This window comes from Volvox carteri (genome assembly GCF_000143455.1).
Source record: "Volvox carteri f. nagariensis unplaced genomic scaffold VOLCAscaffold_33, whole genome shotgun sequence".
NCBI classification, from domain to species: Eukaryota; Viridiplantae; Chlorophyta; class Chlorophyceae; order Chlamydomonadales; family Volvocaceae; genus Volvox; species Volvox carteri.
In genome coordinates this window covers 318,123-333,335 of record NW_003307576.1, presented here as the reverse complement: position 1 = coordinate 333,335, position 15,213 = coordinate 318,123, and the positions used below count along the sequence as shown (strand labels likewise).

General features: G+C 54.0%; 4 protein-coding genes across 4 annotated transcripts; 2 read left to right on the top strand and 2 right to left on the bottom strand.

Annotated features, from left to right (window-relative positions):
- Positions 1–1,275: 1,275 nt before the first annotated feature.
- On the top strand, positions 1,276–8,907 carry VOLCADRAFT_82038 (uncharacterized protein). Its single transcript, XM_002952976.1, has 15 exons — positions 1,276–1,527; positions 1,617–1,705; positions 1,789–1,923; positions 2,108–2,202; positions 2,659–2,713; positions 3,571–3,734; positions 4,173–4,326; positions 4,864–4,929; positions 5,260–5,385; positions 5,810–5,968; positions 6,181–6,311; positions 6,779–6,896; positions 7,180–7,297; positions 7,530–7,618; positions 7,991–8,907. Exons 1-15 carry the CDS (start codon positions 1,359–1,361, stop codon positions 8,102–8,104), a joined length of 1,782 nt encoding a protein of 593 aa, XP_002953022.1. The 5' UTR covers positions 1,276–1,358; the 3' UTR covers positions 8,105–8,907.
- A 29-nt stretch (positions 8,908–8,936) lies between these two features.
- Positions 8,937–11,890, bottom strand: VOLCADRAFT_105742 (uncharacterized protein). The gene is made up of 9 exons (XM_002952885.1): positions 11,748–11,890; positions 11,585–11,671; positions 11,359–11,480; positions 11,134–11,191; positions 10,946–11,030; positions 10,656–10,795; positions 10,194–10,489; positions 9,706–9,999; positions 8,937–9,498 (listed from the first exon to the last, which is right to left on the bottom strand). The coding sequence occupies exons 1-9, from the start codon at positions 11,860–11,862 to the stop codon at positions 9,397–9,399; spliced, it is 1,299 nt and encodes a 432-aa protein (XP_002952931.1). The 5' UTR covers positions 11,863–11,890; the 3' UTR covers positions 8,937–9,396.
- Positions 11,891–12,004: 114 nt separating this feature from the next.
- Positions 12,005–13,418, top strand: VOLCADRAFT_105741 (uncharacterized protein). Its single transcript, XM_002952975.1, has 4 exons — positions 12,005–12,240; positions 12,352–12,438; positions 12,523–12,577; positions 12,746–13,418. Exons 1-4 carry the CDS (start codon positions 12,125–12,127, stop codon positions 12,878–12,880), a joined length of 393 nt encoding a protein of 130 aa, XP_002953021.1. The 5' UTR covers positions 12,005–12,124; the 3' UTR covers positions 12,881–13,418.
- A 486-nt stretch (positions 13,419–13,904) lies between these two features.
- On the bottom strand, positions 13,905–15,094 carry VOLCADRAFT_121115 (uncharacterized protein). The gene is made up of 4 exons (XM_002952884.1): positions 14,916–15,094; positions 14,786–14,836; positions 14,498–14,697; positions 13,905–14,238 (listed from the first exon to the last, which is right to left on the bottom strand). Exons 1-4 carry the CDS (start codon positions 15,034–15,036, stop codon positions 14,158–14,160), a joined length of 453 nt encoding a protein of 150 aa, XP_002952930.1. The 5' UTR covers positions 15,037–15,094; the 3' UTR covers positions 13,905–14,157.
- Positions 15,095–15,213: the final 119 nt, after the last annotated feature.

Sequence of the window (15,213 nt, the reverse complement as noted above, 5' to 3'; positions counted from 1 at the left end):
GTCCTTGTTGCTTGAGCTTGAAGCTTCGGTTCAAGGTAATCGCGAACGTACACAGACGTACACAAGAGTTACAAGTTACAAGTTCCGCACACAAGTGCGGGTGTGTCCGTAAAAGCCGGGGGGGCCATGGACAAGAGGAGCTGCGCAAAGTAGCGGCAGCAGCCGCAGCAGGGGATCGGATGAAGGCCACGCGTAGCGGCGGGTGTGGTTTGACTGAGCATTAGCGATAGTTGAGGATGCAGATGGAGGGATTGAAATGATGCAGGTGCGGGAAAAGCGTGATGTGGCATTACATGGGAGGGTCACGACACTGCTTGGCATGCAGCATAGGATGACCGCCAGGACGAAGATTCCATGTGTGCTGTATTTAGGGCTGACGTGGCCCTGCGCCTGTGTGTTGAGCGGTGTTATGTCTTATTTCTGTTCATCGCTTGAGGACTGCGTTTTGCGCTTTGTCGGGAACATGGCATGTCTACTTGGGCCTAGGCTGGCAGCTACACACTGCGACTTTGAAACAGTTATCCACGTTTGTAAGCGCATAGTATTTATCAAAGTGTTGTGCATAAGTCTTATCGTATTGCAGGAGCACCTGTTTTCGCCATCTGCCGCAGCCATCTGCTTTAAACTCTCTCCGTTTGCATTTACAACGACTGCGTGCTGCCCGCCACGTGATAGACATGAGCTATAGTTGAGATACAATGCTCCTACGGGGCGATAGGTGCAGGAATACGTGCTCATTTGGAGGCATCCTATGGTGGTCGTTACGCAGCCTTCTTGTTTTGTGCGTGCATGTCCTTTGCAGTGTCTGCATCATTGCAAAATCAAATCTTCCTTGACAGTAAAATGAGGAAGCATTTCTCGATTATGCCAATGGTGGGTCCACCCGGCCCACTGGTGCTGGGGACGCTCGCGAGAAGGCGTTTCCAGTCTATACGCAAGTCGTAATAGGAATGCCATCAAGCATACTCCATTTTCTAAGGAATGCCTATCTGGACAATTTTGTTTCGCATGGTTACGGAAAAGGTCACTTTTACCGACATCGAACCACATTCCACCGACGACTTTGTTTAATGCTGGAATATTAACTCACTGTATCACGTTGTCGGTTATGCCAGCAAGGTCCGGAACGAGAGGATCCCAGCGAAAGAGCTCAGTGACGACAAGCGCCGCTTCATTGAAAGGGCCGGGAGGCCTGTTCCAGATTCTGTGCTCAACTAATATACATAAAGAAAACAGTTATTTATTTTACAAACAATTGAACTGTCGCCCATTATAATTTAGGCCTGTCTGTTAAACCCTCGAAAGTATTCTGCACTTGTGCAAGCCAATTAAGTTAACGATCATCCACATTTGACACGATGCATCAGCTGAGAGGACTATGCCATGGCCGAATTCCCAAAGGGGCGGCGCATATGGCAGTTGTGAGGCATCATCACAGTAGATTTCGTCTCGCACCGCAACAATTGTCTGCATCAGTTGGTTGTGAGGACGCTACTCGCTTTTCAGCTAGGTCATCTCTCACCGCTGGTAAGTTTCAAAACTAGGGCGTCGTGATTCCTCCACGACTCAGCAAGCCGGAATGCACAACCAAAGCGTTATGTGTGGGAAACTTGCAGATCAACAAACGTCAGCCTTAACGAACGGAAATTCCGCATCGCCGTCAACACCTTCTGTCTTCTCTTTCGGAAACTTGAATGTCGAGGAGGTCAGGCGGGGATGCGTCAATAGGGATGCTATCTCATGAAAGGATTGCCAGGTTTCATCAAGTATCCTTTAACTGTGGTTCAGGCATATGACCTTGAGCGCAATGACTGGGATGCAACGTCGCTCAGCGTGGTTGTGGTCGGCGCATCCGGCGACCTCGCCAAGAAGAAAATCTTCCCTGCCCTATTCGCTTTGTATTACGAGGGACTGCTGCCACCGGTGAGCGGCAACGGGGCGGTATCAGGGTTTTGGCCGTGTGTAGCGGCCTCTCTGCTCTCCAGGGCTCCTCGTCCTTGCCGATAAACAGTCGCGCGCGGGGAAAAGCGGATTAGCGTCGCAGCCCGGATTTCCCTGCCTGATATCCTGATTTCCTGTCCTCTCCTGCTGCCGCACACATGTACAGGAGTTTCATGTGTATGGGTTTGCTCGGAGCAAAATGACCGATGCGGAATTTCGGGACGTCATTGCCTCAACCCTCAGCTGCCGAGTTTCAGCTAGGTATGGGGCCCTTATATATAGGAGACTTTATGTAAAGACCTTAGTTTCTTAAAAAAGCATGCGATTGTCAGTGCGAGGTCGCTGAAGGAGTTTCCCGGTTAGTACTGAGGTCTGGCTTGCTGTATCGGTTGCCCGAAAACAGGTATTTGCACCCCTTCGCTGGGAGTGATCATGTTCATTATCCTGGGGACACCGGCGTTTGCGATGGGACGCCTGGGAAAACTAGGTCGCGCAAAAGCACCTGGTCAGCGCCAAGTCAACGGCAAGCCGCTCTCAACCACCAGTCCCATGCATTTTGCTTATACCTTCTGCCTCCCGAATGCACATCCACATCCAATCTACTAACATGTTGGCTTTACACCACTGTTTGATGTACGCAATCGAATCCTTTTGAGATATCTATCCCCTTGGTCGACTACCTACCTGCCGTGTTGTTGCTGTTTGTTGTTGTGTTAGGGAGAAGTGTCAGGAGAAGCAAGAAGACTTCCTGCGTCGCTGCTTCTACAGCGCGGTACGTGGGGCTCAGGTGTCGGCATCTTGCTGGTTGCTGCTGGGATGGCAGGAAGTGGGATTTAGCCGGTGTGTGACACCACAGGCCTGTGTGCGTGTAGTTCTACGGAGGTTGCGAAATCAGCCTACAAGAATGCACCGCGACCCAGATCAAAAAACAAAACAAAATTTCCAGATGCAAATGTGCACCTGGCACGGACGAGATTTGCGCGGGATTCGCTTATTTCATAACCGAGCCACCAGCGGAATGCGCTGAGGTGCATGAGGTAAAGGTAGAATTTAATGCGCTGTTGGCCAGCCATGAAGGAATGAGGATGATGAATTGAGGCACTGGAAGGGAGGCTTCGCCCGGCCTGCCCTCGTCTGGTGGCACGCGGGGGGCTCCGGAACCGTTCGTAGCGAGCCCATGGTGGCCTTTGGTCGGGGTGGTCTAACCCGCTGGCGTCGTGGCGGGGCTACTGATCCCATCTGGGCCAATTGTGTTGTACATAATTTAGTTAGTTAGTTAGTTGGTTACATGAAGGGCGCTCATCAGGGAGAGCTCTAGACCAGGCTCTAGGCCAGTCCGATTCGGGGGGGCGAAGCCGAAGCCGAAGGTGGAAGCCCCAAATAAATCTGATGTGTTGCGATCTGGGTCGATCAATTGTCATGTCATTTCTTTCTCCTACCTGCCATATGCCTTCTCTATGTTTTTTATTTTTAATCCTTCTAGATACGTACCTGCCACTTATGCCTCCTCAATTCGTACCGCCAATACTAGCCTTGCCTGCCTTGTCTTTGTGTATCTTGCAAAACGCCGCCAGGGGTGCCGTAACCTTTCCCCAACTTACAGTCCTAGCTCTCGAATGCACCCCGCAGGGCCAGTACGACAACGCGGACTCGTTTCGGGAGCTGAACCGGCGCATGAGCGAGGTTGAGGCGTCCTGCGGCAAGCAGCGAGCCAACCGCATGTTTTTTCTGTCCATTCCACCCAACGTGTTTATCGCGGCTGCGGGCGGTGCGGCGGACTACTGCTCCACCAGGTGAGCACCGCGATGGGATGGGGGGAGGGGCATGGGTGCTCTGGCGCAGGAGGGGGGAATAGGTATGCAGTGAAAGGGGTTTGGTCGGATCGAAGACGGGAAGACGGGAAGGTGCTGTTGGGTGTTTTTGCAGTGGCTTTTGGGATGTGATGGGAGGGCACGGGAGGGTGTGTGCCTTCGACTGAGATCCCACATAGGAGTCAAGTCAAGCCAATTAAAGTCTCTGTCTCTAAGCGCCTTGTTGAAAGCTTTGGAAAAAGCGTAATTCGCACTGCATAAGATGCTTTGAGATCATCATGTCCTTTTTACCTTGCGTAGTGCGCTCCAGCCCTTTTTTCCTTTACGTGGTGTTTCGTATTCCCCTGTCGATCTGTCGTCGTGTCTGTTGGTTTAGCGCACTGCTCTCACGCTCTCGCCCCCCTCCTGTGTGTGTTTCAGAACCGGCTGGACGCGGGTGATTGTGGAGAAGCCATTTGGCCGGGACAGCGCCAGTAGTGCCGCGTTGGGAAGGGGGCTGGCGGCTCATCTTCGCGAGGACCAGATCTACCGCATCGACCACTACCTGGGCAAGGAGCTCATAGAGAACCTCACGGTGTGGTTCGTTACGGGGCTGGGAAAATTGTACCCTAATTGCGAGTAGCAAAGAAACAACGGCTGTGTGGTGTTGGGAGAGGTTTCGATTGTTGTCTTGTAGGGGTTCTGCCCAGGTCTGGAAGTATGTTTCGGATTTGGATTTTGTGTGCGTCGGTTTGTAAGCGGGGATATAGGCACGGGGAATTGCAACGCTGACCGCATCATTCGACTCACAAAACGAACGCAGAAGAACACCCGGTTTGGGTGCTAGGTACCAGGGCCAGGGGGCTGCGGGCCGCCTGCACCCGCGTCCCAATGCGCCTCGTGCCTCCAGCGCGCGAGACCGCCTTTCGTCTCCTTCATCGCTGCGGTTGAGGCCCTCTTTAGGGCCAGGTCCTGCCGAGGGCTGGCTGGCTGGCTGGCTGGCCCGGGATTTAACCGGGGATCACCTGGTAGCTTGCTTCCGTACACCTCATGACGTTTCCATCCTGCCTGCCCTGACCTGTCTGACCTGACCCGGCCAATGGTCTGATGTGATGTGATGTGATGTCCGCAGGTACTCCGCTTCAGCAACCTGGTGTTCGAGCCGCTGTGGTCACGGCAGTACATTCGAAATGTGCAGGTGGGGAGAATGGGGTGGAGGAGGGGTAGGGCGGGCAGGGGAGGCGGTGAGCGGTAGGGAAGAGATGGGTGTAGAGGGTGTCGAGACGGTACAGGGGCCCCGTGTATTAGGTACCGTATGTTTGGGTAGAGGTTAGGAAGGGTTGGTACTGGATATATGGTTTCGAAATTGCTTATATGCGAGCTATTGCGTGTATGCGTGTTTGAACTCCTGATACTGCATATGCCATCGTCATCATCATTACTGCAACCAAACCGCCTCTGCCCTAACACCGTCTACTGAACGCCCAACCCGGTCACGGAATTCCAATCTGATACGTTGTGCTAACAGATTGTGTTCAGCGAGAACTTTGGCACGGAGGGGCGTGGTGGCTACTTTGACCAGTACGGCATCATGCGTGACGTCATCCAAAACCACCTGCTACAGATTCTGGCGCTATTCGCCATGGAGCCACCGGTGGGTGGGAACGGATGAAGGTTGGACGGTAGCGCGTGGGTGGGAAACGGGGTTCTGAATGGAGTTTGGGATGAGGTTTGGAGGCCTCAGCCGGGCGCCGCCGCTCTCTCATGCCCCGAGTTATCCTTTACAACGCCCTCCTGCTCGTCCTCCAGGATGTCCGCTACTCACTAGTATTCTCATCCCCTCCTGGTTCGTAACTTTACTTCTTATCACAATTTTTCCTGAAATATCCCTGTCTATATATTCCTGGAGTACCTTTCTATCTCTGGTATCAGCATCGTTCGTGTGTGAATTGTCTTCCGCTCCGTTCACATTCTTTCCGTTTTCTTAAGCCCTTCCTTCTGCCTCGGCCTTCTCCCTCCGCCTTCTCCCACCTCTCCCCCTCTCTCTCACTCCCCCTCTCTCTCCCAATGCACCACAGGTAAGTCTGGCCGCGGAGGACATCCGCAACGAGAAGGTCAAGGTGCTTCGCTCCATGCGGCCGGTACAGCTAGATGACACGGTGCTGGGGCAGTACCGATCGCGGCAACACGGGGGCCGTACACTGCCCGGCTACCTAGATGACAAGACGGTGCCGCCGGTGGGTCTGCCCCCGTGGCTGTGATCCGCTGGCAAGAAGAAAGGAATTCGCGAGGAAGAAAGATTAACTTTCCCCTTTGTTGTTAGTGCCTTGACGTCACTCCTCTTCGTCTACATTTTTATCTCATACAATCTCCTTGGGTGCAGTCTCTTTGACCTTCTTCTCTTCTCCTCTCTCGATGGTCACTTTTCTCTCCGTGCCCCGCGCTGCAGGGCAGCCTCACTCCCACCTTCGCCGCCTGCGCCATGTTCATCAACAACGCGCGGTGGGACGGCGTGCCCTTCCTGCTCAAGGCCGGCAAGGCGCTACACACGCGGCGAGCGGAGATCCGCGTGCAGTTCAGGTGGCTGGCTGGGCGAGTGGCGGGAGGATGTGTTGGGTGTTCGAACAAGATGGCCTGGGCCGCGGAGGGGAATGGGCACTAGGAGGATGGCACTGGCGTGACGAGTCTAAAAAAGATGTGTGCGGGAGCGGACGATGCGACGATTTGTCAACCCGTGCAAAGCACTACAAGACCTAGGTGCCCTAGGCTAAGGCAAAGCGAAGTACGGCGGCATACGGTGATTTTGGGAGCCCTATGCGATCTTGCCCTGCTACCGAGCCCCCTTGTTTCTGGCGCATGTTCTTTTGAATGTTTACTGGCACTTTATACTTACCTGATATTTTGCCTATCCGCCAAAAGCTGGGTAGAGACTTTTTCCGGCGTCCGAAACACGGTAGTCCGTCCGGCCACACACACCCCTTCTTCGTAGCCAACTCCCATCATGATCGCTTACGTTCCGTACCCCTCACGTGGCCCTGCCTAATAAGGCACGTACCCGGCAACTTGTACAAGCACAAGTTTGGTCCCGATCTTGACAGCGCCACCAACGAGTTGGTCATCCGCATCCAGCCCAAGGAGGCCATCTACCTCAAGGTCAACAACAAGGTGCGTGCGACATTGCGGACTGCGTACTTTGTATAGGATGATGGAGAAACGAAGTAAATAACGGACATATCAAGATAATTTGTATGTGTGTATCTGTTAACCTGGATTCAAAGTTGAGAGCGGACCTTTTTTTGAAAGCCGAAGCACGGAGCTGTATTATGCGGGAAAGGGCTTCGACTTTCTCCTTTGTCGTCCCGGTACATGTTGTAGGAGGCATCGCTACTTTTTAAGGCGCCTGCGTTGATTTTGGGGTACTTCTTTTTTTTACTGCCATGTACTGCAGGTGCCTGGCCTGGGTCTGCGGCTGGATACCACCCGTCTGGACTTGCAGTACCAGAGCGCCTTCAGTCAGAAGGAGTTACCGGATGCGTACGAGCGGCTTTTGCTTGACGTTGTCAACGGTGGGTTCAAATGGAAATGGTACCTGCTGTGCCGTACTCCTTATCTGCGGCATCCTGAGATGACACCACACCCTGATTTTTGGAAATGTGCATGTAAAGCGTATGAAAACACTGAGTTGACGGGGCTTGGCAGGAGAGATTGGCCTAGCTGTCGCCGCCGTTGCACGACTTTTGCCTCTGGAGTCGATGCCGCGCTTACCTGTCGCTTCTGTGTCATTTTCCTGCCTGCTAGGCGACAAGCGGTTGTTCATCCGGTACGATGAGCTCGAGGCCGCCTGGGAGTTGTTCACACCGCTGTTGCATGAGATTGAGAGCCGAAAGGTGGGGGCCATATGTCTACGCAACCAAATGCGAAAGGGGGACATGTGCAAAATGGTGTTTGTCGCAGCAGGTCAGGACCAGGTGTAGCTGTCTGCCATTTTACTTGCAACGCCACCGAGTGAATGAGGGCGAACATTTTTTCTCTTGCCTCTCATTAATCATGCACCCTGTGGATTCGAATGAGGTCGCATTGGATCCGAACAGATTTCTGGCGCTGTCCGCGCATATAAAACCAAAACACAATGTATTTGTCATGGAAAGTGTTTCCAACGGGAAGTCGTGTTTTTTGAAAACATGGGGATACACCCGTAGCTGCTTCCGTCGGATTAATTGTATCTAAGTTATGCACGCAACCTTCCACCACCACCGCAGGTTGCACCGGAGCTATATCCGTACGGCAGCCGTGGGCCGGTCGGCGCGCACTACCTCGCCGCCAAGTATAACGTCAGATGGGGCGACCTGGCGAATGATGAGCCGGACGAGTAATGCATGGGCCTGGTCTTCTGACTCAGACAAAAGAAGCTTGGCGAGGTGGTTGATCTGGTCCTTGCCATACGGGTCCCTGCGGTTTGGAGGCGTTAAGTGTGGTGGTGCAGTCGTGGTGGGAAAAATGGATAAAGGCGTAGGACAAGGATGGGTACTGGATATTTGGCCGTTGATTTATTTGGCCGTGTATTACTATGCCCGTTCTTCTGTGTGTTAAAAAGCAGGCATCTGCATTTGTGATTACGGCTAAGTGGTTTCATGGCGTAACGCTGGGCATGCATTAGGGAAAGTAGCGTATATCTGACAAGAGTGCGTGTTTCGTGTGTTGTTCTGATCGATAGGTTTGGTTATGCAGCCCTTTGCGTCATCTGACAAAAGCCTCGTATACGCACGAGGGCACCGACATGTGTGAAGGCGGTGTGCGGGGCCGGAGTGTGTATTATTCCTTTTTTAACCGCGCGGTGTTGAATGGTGCCAATTAGCAAACTAGTATTCAGTAACATGGCTGATGGCTCGTATTCTTTAGTACCACTCCGCATTTATAGCCCCGGCTGTCGCAGCTGTGCCATGTATTTGACGTGGCTCAATGCCACGGAAATGGCAGATGTCCGGATCGCAAGCGTACGATTACGCATTATCCGGTCGGGTTGATCGCGGATATATTTTTTTGCGCATAAACGCTATTTCTCTAAACACATGCTTTAACATCGCAGTGACTGGTACAGTTGTCACTTCCTGTCTAAGACAGGTAGTTGTCACTGGAAAATAACACAGTATAACTCAATGTAATCATTCCAAACTCCTCCTCGATGGAAAAAACCTGTCGCAACTCTTTTTATCGACATTATTACATGATAGAAACATGCCGCAATATGCATGCATCACACCGCTGCTGCATGTAACAACCATTTAACGCAGGCGCATCTTGTACCTCTCGTACAGCAGAGCAGGCTGAGCGAGTGAGTGAATAACATCCAATCGAATAGCGTTCATAACGGCAGCCCTCCAGGCGTGCCGACTGCAGCGTCATGGACAGGAGTCGCCAACTCCTAACCATCCTCAAGCACAGACCAATCCGAAAGCAACGCGTTGCATTGCAATCTATTACAAGCATTGCCCTGCATTGCCCAATGAAAAGCCTTAGTCATGGTCTGGGACAGTTCATATTGCAAGTCCACCGGCGTTCAGCATCGGCATCTAGCGTATGAACAGTCCGGGTAAACATAGATCACCTCATTCGCTCGAAATGGCGGTCAACACAAGCTAAACGGTTCCAGCAACTAGCCTCTTCTTTAGTTGCGTCCGCGGCCACCACGGCCTCCGCCATTGGGAACGCCCGTGGCGTGGGGCCTCAACCCACGACCGCCGCCACTGCCACCGTCGCGGCCTCCGCCCTGCATTGGCAGCAGTTAAGCCTGATAAGCTAGGACAGCGCTAAAAACGCAAAGCTGGAATAGACAAGTAAAATGGCAGACGCGGCGCTGGATTGCAATTATCCGCATAAGTACGAGGAGGGCAGTTGGTAAATGCCTTGCACAGGTTTACGGGAACATGCCACAACACAAACCACCCCACCGGCACATTATGTTTGACCCTCTTACCCGGCCGCCAGCATCGCCCCGGCCCCGGCCCCGGCCGCTCCGGCCGCGCCCTCCATAGTTGTAGTTGTGCCGCAGGCCACCAAGACCTCCAAAGGTCTCCATGTCCAGCCGCCGGGCATCAGCCGCACGCTGCCGGCCGTCACCGCGGCCATCCACGCGGCCGCCACCGCCCGCACTGCCACCCGCTCCAGCCCCGCTATCGATGTTCAGACGCTCAAGCGTCTCGCATGAGATAGCATCGAAGAAGTCGTCCCGAACATAAGCCCCACGCGGCTTCACGGCCTCCGCAATCTCCTGTGGGCCAAGGCAAATCATGTCTTAGCATGCCACGACGCTGCTCTCAACCCATAAGAGCACAACATGTATGAACAATAAGGTAAAACGGGACCTTTGATTAAACGTGTCCATTGCATCACTCTGTCACATGCAGCCGTAAATGTATCACAGCGTCCGGTCCACCTTCCCATACCAGATCTAACGGTCCATACCTTCGCGACCTCCTCCTTCTTGAACTTCGCGTTCTGCTCCTCAAAGTTGAAGTCCTCCGCGGGGACTGGCAAGGGCATAGGCGAGGATGCCGCGGCTGATGCCGGCGCTGGAACCGCCACGGGCGCAGCAGACGGTCGAGGAGCTGGTGCCGCGGCGGGACCACGGCCTCCCGGAGCCGGTCCACCCCTGCCCCCGTTCACCTGGTAGGGTGCCTGCGGCCCGTTGCGCCCACCGCCCCGGCCCCCGGGCGCAGGACCCACGGCAGGGCCCCGGCCCCCAACGCCACCGCGCCCGACTGCACGCATGCACACAGCAAAGGAATCGTTGCAGACCCACCAGGAGCATACCTTAATAAATACAGCATGACGCCTGGCTATCTTTAGCAAAATCGTCGGTTATACTGCGAGTATATATGTTTGTCGCAAACTAGCTTAATAGAGTGGTCGATTCCCCGCACATACCGGCAGCAGCCTGTGCATAGTTTGACGGCTTTGGGGGCGCCTGCTGCGGGGGGGGAGGTGCACGCGGTGCTGCCGGCGCAACCTGCACCTGCGGTGCGACCTTCTGTGCAGAAGCCGGCGCCACAGGTGGGGCGGATGCCCTGCGAAAGGGGTCAACAGGCAACGTGAGCACCTATATTCCACCGTATCCTATAGCAAGGGACTCACACGAGGAGTTGCAGCACCCAGCAACAACCTACACTAACTCCGGGCCTCCTCACCATGGCCATTAACCGTGAGCAGCAACTTACGTGTAAGCAGGCTGCGGTGGCGGTGGAGGCGCCTGAGGCTGCGGTGGTGGCTGCTGCGGAGCAGCAGGGGCCCACTGATCCGCTCCTGTACAGCGCCAAATGTTGAGCGGCGAAGGTGCATGAGCTTTGATAATAGGGTTCGTGCACCCGTTTAAGCCCCCTGTGTGTGTGGCCGGGTTCGCACTTACCGTACACCGGCGCAGCGTAGGGTTGTGCCGTCGGAACCGCCGACGGAGCCCACGGGTTCTGTCATGGGTTAGAAAACTAGAGTCAAGTCGCCTTGCAGACTCTTGGGGAAGTCACCAGAAGCTTTCGCGACATGCCAACCGTTGGTCAACGTCGGGTAAGGAACCCTAAATGTAAATAACGCTATTATAATAATTAGCGTCCCCATAATGTTTGTCTAGACTTACTGACTGGATAGGGTCGCTCGGCGGGGGTGGGGCTGGCGCGGGAGGAGGAGGAGGAGCAGCTGGCGCAGTCCCCGGAACTGTTCCAGGAGGACCCAAGACAGTAAGGTCCTTGATGTCATCACCTGCAAAAAGATCATAGCCATATAACCGTGGGACTGCCTATCTGGGCAGATCGCATCCAAAAGAGCAAAGACTGCCTTAGCTCCTTCGTTATAGATGAGCCCACCCTTGAAAATGATATAATCGTAGACCTCGTTGCTGGGAGGAACTTGCGGCCCGCCGACTCGCCGTCCTTCCGTCCCGAAAGACCTCACTGCAAAGAAGCATGAGAAAGGTCGGTGTCCCGCTAACTAGCGCGCCATCTACACCACTTCCCCTCCTATTGTCACCTTGAGACAGCGCGATGCTGCTCTCATCCATGTTGATATTGTACAGAATGCCCTCATAGCGAATGTCACTTTTGGAAACAAGACTAATCAGCGAGTTGAGATAGTTCTCCCCCATCTTGCCCTAATTGGAGGGACGACTATCCCCAAGCCAGTGAAAACAATCACGTAGGAGTCCTCGACCCGGACAACTAGACCGTCATGCCCGCCGTACGGCAGCGTACAGAAAAAGCAAAGACTTCATGCCTGTCAAGGGTTTCCCAGAATCTAGCTTCAGGGCCCTTGTCTATGAGAGGGTCTTTGGAGGGCGACAGCCAGCTGGTGTGCACGCATTGCTTCTCGACCTTTTTTGTCATAAGCGGGTTGCTGCAGAAACGATAATGGCATTCATTCTCGAATACCTTTCTTATGCCTGGAACAAGAACAATGATGATGCTGCCTCGTACAAGGAGTGGACTGAGTTCCTTGATGTCGCGGAAAAGGACCGCAGGCGCGAGTAAGCAATTGTGCTGTGGGCCTTAGTTATTGCATCAGTAAACATTAGCTGAAAATAGACTGTCCTGGCAGTACTTCCCCCTGTTGAGCCACGCTCTTCGTGCTGTCGCAGTCGCATCATCGCTTGGCGCGAGCGCGTTATGTACGATGACTATGCGGTGAATTCCGAGGAGCCGATTGTGTACAAGCGTACAGCCGGGTATGTGCTGGAATATAGCGGATCGGTGCCTGGATGCACGGGTTTCGCACCGCCACCACCACGTACGGTGCCCCTTGGATGCAGGTTCGTTTGGCGTGAAGTGGACCACACCGGAAAGCACAAGAATCGCAACCACACGGTGAGTCCCCTTCCTCCCACTCTTCAACGTTATTATACCTGGCATGTCAAGCATCGCTGCGGGTGGAGCCTTTAGCTTAGAAACACGTGGCCGGCTGCTAATTGCCCAAGTCACGAGGCAACCCCCTTTCCTTAAAACTACCTCCCAACGCCCTTTCCCTTTCCTCAGTACCTGTACAACCTTCACTCATTTGGTCACCGGGTCTACACTCGACGCGACCCAGCGGAGATTGCGGCAGCTGCGAAGTCTGTCGAGGATCGTGTCAGCCAAGGGGAGCTAGGCGGACTCTCCCCGTTGGCATGAACGACTTTTTGTCTGAACGACTCATCTGCCATCTGGCTCCCAGGCTGGCTTCTGGGGAAACCATCTGAGCACGTGCTCTAGCCGATGGCTGTCTGATGGTGACCAGGTGTGCAGTAGTGGCTAGTGCCAGACTTCGCCAAATCCCTGCCCCATGGCGCTCTAATGCAAGGTTCATTCTTCCTGCCTGGCGGCTATCAAACCGCGGGCCACAGGCCATTGGACATTGAAAACCTAATATGGCAGATGTGGCCGTACATTTACCCGTTTGCAATGCTTTGCTGTCCGAAATGCTGTTGGATGGATTGATGGGAGCTGACTGGCGAAGTAGCGCCCAGTGTGGAGGTTGCCAGTCCGTTTCAGGGGCAGATTGGCCAGTAGGCCTACTGGCGAAGCAAGGTCAGGGGAGAACGCTTCGCTCTTTCTGGTTAGCTAGCTGCTTATCCACCATATATATGCGTGTGGATTTAATATCCTTCACGGAAAAAAAGGACTGCTGTCGAAAAGGCGTTGCTATCTGGGTACTGTAAAGTGGAGCGTGAAACCGTTTCCTGTCCCATAACTCTAAATGCTTGTCAACCACACGCTCACCTTACAGCAAACCTGGCAATGTCTCGTGTGCCTCATATGTGTATGTATGCGTATTTTGGGTGTTTTGTTACGCCGTTGTGGCATCCGTCAACTCCCTGGAATGCGACCGCTGCACGGGGCCCTTGTGGTTTCACGTGGATAGCCATTTCCCGGCTCCTAAGCGAATTTAGTCGGTGCCACGGGACACGTGGTCAAGACTACATGCTAATGGACCCAAGCCTGCCTTCACAACATTCTGGAATTTACGTGCTTCAAATCAGGAGCTGGCGATGTGGACAGCCATGTCGCTGGTATCACCGCTGGCAGCGCAGTAGCCGCCGTTGCTCGCAACCCATGGCACTTAAACAATATAGCTTTATTGTGGATAAAAAGTAAAGCGTTAGGCGTGGTATGTAAGGACCGAGCACCCGACGCGTACGGCCTGTACGTCGTTTACGACAACCCACATGCAACTGTATCCATACGCCATGACGTACTGAACAAAGGTCACAGTGGACACAGTTAAAGATCGTCGTCGCTCCATAAACCTCACTACGCGCCGCAGTATCGGCTTGTGCCCAATAGGAACCGGACGCACATCGCTGTGTTTACCGAAAGCAGAATTAATCGCTATCGCCAGTACAAGAAAGCTGCCTGGACTCAGCGTGCGAGACAATGGGAGCCCCTCTTCCAGCCCTTTCACAGACCCTTCATTGCGGGGCGGATACGGGCGCAGATTGGATAGCACGCAACTCTTCCTCCACCTCCTCCGGGCTGATCTGTGCATGCACCTGCAAGCAACGGAGCAGGGGGCTTGCATAAGTTGAAGAGCAACACGTTACGGTGCCGGATAACCACGCCGTTTGCCGCGATGTCCACCGTTACACAAGGCTTTACCACAAGACAAGTCATGAGCCCTTGGCACAGAGACTATCTGGACCGTAGGGAAACGGGTGTCCATCTGCTCGAATTTGCGTTAATGCTACTGCGTCTTCAACGGCCATTGGGTGTCTGTAGTGCCCGTAGTTGCAGATAGGCGCCGAAGCTCACCCGGTTCGATAGCGCACACCACTCCAGGGCTCTTCTCATGGGGTCGCTTGGACCAGGTGTTACGTCGTGCGACCACAACGTGAGGGAGCTAAACGCTGAAGAAGCCGCCCAGTGGCGCTGGCATTCATCTGAGCTGATCTGGGAGCCGCTAGAGCGGACCAAGAGCCCCCTGTAACCCTCGGGCAGCGGCACCGTTGCGCCTGGTTGCCACGGGATTGCGGGGTATTAGCGGTTGAAGCTCTACATGGTTGCTGCAATTGTTGTATAGCTAGCGGCAGCGTACCGTACCTCGCAGCAACCGTCCTCGCAGGAAAGCTTGCTGTGTATCTGCATCTCCATCTGCGGGCAACCATGCCGTTGTGTGGAGTGGCAGGACCCGTGAGAGGTTTGCCGGCAGCTTTGCCGTCTCCTGCCGCACCTTGTATCCATTGGTCCTTAAGCTGTGCCGCAGTCGCATTGCTTGTAATCTTCACCGGGAGATTATGGAGCGATTCGTCGCGTATCGTGGCCGGAATTGCCACTACGCTGGTCGCTGCCATTTGGCTCCCTCCTTGTCGATTATACCTGTAAGATTACACCTAAAGCAATGCAGAAGCGTTCCCCTTGACTCACAACGCTGGGCCTCACAACGCTGCTTCTGGCTCTCCCGCCAAGGCCCCAACCAGTAATGTGGACTTTTCGAATCAAAGCTCTATAATAAGCAAGGACGTTTTAAG